The sequence below is a fragment of the Apaloderma vittatum genome, unplaced genomic scaffold (genome assembly GCF_000703405.1).
Source record: "Apaloderma vittatum isolate BGI_N311 unplaced genomic scaffold, ASM70340v1 scaffold11855, whole genome shotgun sequence".
In the NCBI taxonomy this organism is placed as follows: domain Eukaryota; kingdom Metazoa; phylum Chordata; class Aves; order Trogoniformes; family Trogonidae; genus Apaloderma; species Apaloderma vittatum.
The window spans coordinates 1-5,197 of record NW_009715491.1 but is presented as its reverse complement, the minus strand read 5'-3'; the positions used below and the strand labels follow the sequence as shown (position 1 = coordinate 5,197).

At 44.0% G+C, this 5,197-nt stretch overlaps 1 protein-coding gene across 1 annotated transcript in view; it reads right to left on the bottom strand.

The window, feature by feature from the left end:
• Window positions 1-5,147, bottom strand: part of LOC104273755 (coatomer subunit gamma-2-like) — a gene marked incomplete at its 5' end in the record, with an annotated part of 7,223 nt that extends 2,076 nt beyond the window's left edge. The window contains 7 exons of the mRNA XM_009869173.1: window positions 278-416; window positions 1,152-1,249; window positions 2,224-2,395; window positions 2,773-2,912; window positions 3,027-3,089; window positions 3,950-4,075; window positions 5,044-5,147. Coding sequence (XP_009867475.1) covers window positions 278-416; window positions 1,152-1,249; window positions 2,224-2,395; window positions 2,773-2,912; window positions 3,027-3,089; window positions 3,950-4,075; window positions 5,044-5,147 — 842 coding nt within the window. The remainder of the gene's footprint in view (window positions 1-277; window positions 417-1,151; window positions 1,250-2,223; window positions 2,396-2,772; window positions 2,913-3,026; window positions 3,090-3,949; window positions 4,076-5,043) is intronic.
• Between the last annotated feature and the right edge of the window lie 50 nt (window positions 5,148-5,197).

Below are 5,197 nucleotides of genomic sequence, written 5' to 3'. Positions count from 1 at the left end.
TAATCCCCTCCTCGCCCTGCTGGCCACGCACCTCTTGCTGCAGCCCAGGACACGATTGGCTTTCGGGGCTGCAAGTGCCCCTGACGGCTCATGCTGAGCTTCTCGTCCACCAGCACCCCAAGTCCTTTTCTCCAGGGCTGCTCTCAAGCCAGTCCCTGCCCAGCCTGTGTCAGAAGGCACCAAATTCTCCTCCTACCCCGCTAAATAGATCCTCAGCATGGCAGATTTACCAAGATTACTACGTGGGTCACCAAAAAACAAGGAGAGATCATCTCACCATCAAGGGTTTTAATAGAACTGAGAGCAAAGGTTTCTTCTTTCTCAAAGTCATCTCCCACTTCTTCCCACGCGGCTGCAAAGTTTGGCTTTAAAACCTTCTGAATGTGATCGGACACAGTCACCTCCAAATCTTCCAACTGACAGAAGAGCAAGAGAGATATTCAGCTGCCAGTTACAGAAACGATCCTAATCTTAGGTTTTTTTTGAGACAGCGGCATTTTGCCAAGACAATTCTGGCATGCCTGCGTTTAATTTCAGGAGAAGCATATAATAATAGCATTTAAAAGCAGAAAGGAAAAAATGGTATTTATGGTGTTCACCTCTAAAGCTTAAAAAACAGACAAAACCATCTGTGAGACTAAAGGAGAACAGAAAAATGGGTCAATCACTTTGGTCAAAGCCCATCTGAGCCCTTTCTGGGCACCTGGCGAGAGAGGGACTCTCTCAGAATCCAGAAGGAGCCTTTACTTCCTCCAAGGCCAAAAGATGGGCACTTTCCTGAGATCCCACTTGAGTTTCCGAGATTGACGCCATGAACACAACAAATAGAAATGCAAGTGCTTGGGCTGGAAAGATTGGCCACAGTTCTGAAAACAGACAATGGAAGTTACTCCTTCCCTCCTGTCTGTCCCCACAAAACTATCTCCACAAGGCACTAAAGGTGAGCCAAGTTTTGGCAGAAAGTTTTGGGGAATTATGTGAAGTTACAAGCTACAGTATTTTGGAAACAGTGTTTCAGGCAGGCCTGTTGTTCTCTCTGCTGCTGGCTTCAGATCTGAAAGGAAACTGTCAACTCAATGGCCACGTGTACTTGGAATGAGTCACAACAAAACAAAACCGAGAAAGAAACCAAAACCAGTAACTGAACTTACCACATATTCATCATCATAGCCGTCTTCTTCTGGCACCCCCGTGTTTGGGTCACAGTCTCGAACTGTGAACTTCATTGTGCAACTGAAAGTACAAGCAACTAGGGAGGAGAGAAAAAGCCTGAATAGGTTGGTGCTGTCATTTCTTCTGCTTGAATTCTCGCTTCCCAAAAAAAGAGACCACAAAGAATGTACATCAGCTTTGCCCCAGAAGATATAGATGTGGCCCATGGTCAGAGCACTTAAAATTTCATATAAAATTTCTCTCCAGATTTTAGGATGAAGGCTGAGGGAGGATCCCAGAAGAGGAGTATGCCGGGGCCATAATGTAACAAGCACCGACTCGCTGCGTGTTGTGCTGAAATCCAGTCAGCGTTAGCTATACCAGCAAAAATTCTGCAAGGGTGTCTGACAAGGGGAATACGATTCAAAACCACAGTTCAGGGAATTAAGTTCTAATTAAAGTTAGTTCTAATTTTCCCTGATAATAAAGCATTCACTAAGAAATCCCCCCTCCACTGCTGAGCTGAGTCATGTTAAGCCAACTGCAAATTCAACAGTTTAAATGTGAATAATAAAAGAAAGGCAAGTTTTATGCCCCCCCCCAAATCTCATTCCTACATTTCATAGTTGTTTCTAATTCTCTAAAGAGAGGAAAAAATGTACTAGTCAAATATGTGGAGGCCCAAACTACTGGTTGTGGGGTTTTTTTTCCCCCTCTCTTTGCATTTTCCTGTTACCGATTCTGCTTTTGAACAGTACCAAACATCCCTGTTTACAAATGTTCTCCTTTCATTGATTCAAGGTAGAAAATTCACTTTCCTGTTACCTAAATGCTCTCTGGTCCTCTTTAACATCTCATTTTTATTAATCCAATACCAGTGATTTATTTTGAAAAAAAACCCAACAGGTTCTACGTAAAAACCAACGCGTGTGACACACAAGAAAGAAACTGTGCTAGAATCTCCGCATTCACTCAGCAAATCCCACACCCTGAACATTTTATGATGAGGTGTTCTCTGAAAACTTGATCTGAGGGATCTGCTGGGCAGAACTACTCCCTCCCAACAGGTACCTGCAGCGGGGTCATCCTGAGGAATCTGGACAAGGGTGTAACACATGCCCGGCTGGTTGTAAGCCAGGCTGGGCGCTGGGATGCAGCAGATGACATCGTAAGCATCCGACGGCTCCATCTGCACAGTGACTCTCTCTAAGAGCTGATCATTTAACGTGTTTGTGCAATCAAACTGCAAAAGAATAAATGGAAAAGGACTTGAGTGTAGAAGAAACATTTCCAAGCAAGATTTTTTTTTCCCCGTGTCAGCTACAACACTCCACAGCACACAGCGGACAGCCCACATCTTTATCAAGCCTGCTGTTCTCTCTAAACAGTTTTTCTCTCCAATTTTACTAGAATTCTTTCTTTAATCGACGGGCTCATAACCCCTGTCCTTTTTTGATCCTTGAGGCAAGCAGCACACACCCTCCTAAACTCTACCTCACAACTCCCTTAAGAGCAAAGCTATCCTCGAGGGTGCAGCAGAAACACCATTTATGCTGCACCCAGGCACCATCGAGGGGCAACTCTTATTGCACCCTGGCAAAACCATGTGACTTTTCTTACCTGGAACACCATGTGATTTGTGAACACGTGTTTGGTACAACGAACAAAATACTCAGTTTCCGCTTCTGTGAGCTGCACTGGTTCCGAAGACTTGAATAACGGGCCCAAGCTCTTAAACTCTGGAATGGCTGCGAGTTGTTCTGCACGGAAAGGGAAGGATGACAGATACTTAGCGAAAGGCTCATTCGTTGCTCCCAACTGTCCTGCGGCAAATCCTCCCAACACTTCAAACTCTGGAGACCCTTCTCTCATACCTTGAAATATATCCTGGCGAGAAGGAGCAACTTTCTCAGGCTTGCTGGTCACTAGGGCAATCTCTGCGAAGCAAAAAACAAAGACATTGTGCTGTCAGCTACACCACCGGGAGTTTTAAACGCAGTTATATCTCCACTAGAAGTTCCCTTCTGCTGCAAACCATTGGCACTCTGGCTCCTCAAACACACCAAGGTATCTTTTCTGCTAGGCCATGTTGGATTGTAAGGAAAGAATAAGAGAGATGTTTAACTAATGATGAAGAAACCATGATTTAGTCCAGAATAGTCAGGAAAAAAAAATTAAAAAGTTAGAAGAAGAAGAGGGAGGGGGAAAAAAAAAACAACAAACCACCAGATTTTTTTCTTAATAGGTTGTGCAATCCTCAAACACACCAAGGTATCTTTTCTGCTAGGCCATGTTGGATTGTAAGGAAAGAATAAGAGAGATGTTTAACTAATGATGAAGAAACCATGATTTAGTCCAGAATAGTCAGGAAAAAAAAATTAAAAAGTTAGAAGAAGAAGAGGGAGGAAAAAAAAAAACAAAAACACCACACCAGACTTTTTTCTTAATAAGTTGTGCAAGATCACAGAAGAAGAACAGTGAAGCGACCAAGCGCTTCTGCAATGTACTTTTTTCAAACCTCTGTGAACTAATAAAATCTGATTATGTACAAACTTCTCTCTCTGATACCAAGATTAGCAGAACAAATAACGGCTTTCAGGCCAACCCGTGTTTCTTTATCTGTGAAGATCAGGCAGGATTGCTTCTGCAAAGCCAGCAACACCGTAACCGAGCCACCTCCGGTGTCAGCCTGACCCTAGTAGAACGGCAGCTGCTTTACAGATGTCAAACATCACTGTGGCAACCTGAACACCTACAGCTTTACCTGCAGCCGGCTGAAATGAAACCCCAGCGTTACCTGCTTTCTGCTCAAAGATCGGTGCAGTAGCCAGCGGAACTGTTTTCATATCGAAAGGCTTGTCAGAAGGCTCCAGTGTGTATTGGTGCAGGGCTTTCTCCATCCCAGGAACAGAGACTGTCAAGCCTGCGAAAGCAGAAGCACAAGCAGGAAAAATTCCATTTTAACAGCAGGAACTGTCAGAGGGCTAAAGGCGTTACGATAAATGTTCACAAACAGCGTGAATTTTGAATTGCCCACTGCACCAAAAGCAGTAAAAGTCTGAAAAAATCCCTCTCACGTCTCTGTTATCTCCCTCTTGAGATGTAAACAAGGAAAATCACTTGAAGAGCTCTTCTCTGTAGCCTGTCCATTGGTTCAGGGTGCAGAGAAAAACCTCTTGTGAGGCTGGACTTGATGATCTCAGAAGTCTTCTCCAGCCTCAACAATTCTGTGTGATTCTGAGGAATCTGGAGTTTACAGCTAGATGGATACAGTTTGGAATTTGGCTACTAAAAAACTGGTAAAAACACTTTAATTTCTCACTAACACAAACACATAGGCTAAGTACTTCAAAATGGCGGAGAGAATTAAAACCAACCAAACAAAAACCCCCGCTGCTCTGAGGATGACACAGGATGTTGCATTCCAGAGGGTACTGCAGTCTCAACAGTTCACTTAAGTCCTTAAATGTGTTAAATACTCTGCTTGCATGAACTTCCAGCTACAGACCTGAAAACACTTTCATGCCCAACCCTGGCACCAAAACGTTTCATCTTCATTTTGTAACGAAGAAGACAGAGCAAGAGTTAAGAAAATTATCCCAAGTGAAGGAAGAGACAGTGATGGGAAAAACCCAACCCATATGCCTGCTCCATTTCCTAGACAATCCTTCCCATATTTCACCAAACCTTCCGCTGTCATCTAGCAAAAGTACTTCAGAGGAAAGCTCATGGGCAAGGAAAAAACACCCCCAAAAATCTCCAAACACACAGTTCTGCCCTTTCTAGTTATTCTGATCCATGTTACGTTCTAGAGAATTATTCCTACAGCAACGAAGCCCACCCGTGACACAGAACGTGAAACAACAGCTCGCGCTTCTCTCTGTCACCCACCGTTAAAAATGTAGGCAGCGTTCAGCGCTACCTGTCTCTGCTGCAGAACATTCAAGTAGAACGTGGCTCTGTCCCGAACTTCGTCATCGCTGTCCATCATGCACCTGGCTCGGGGGAACAAGAGTGTAATAGAAGACATATAGAATTTGTTCAT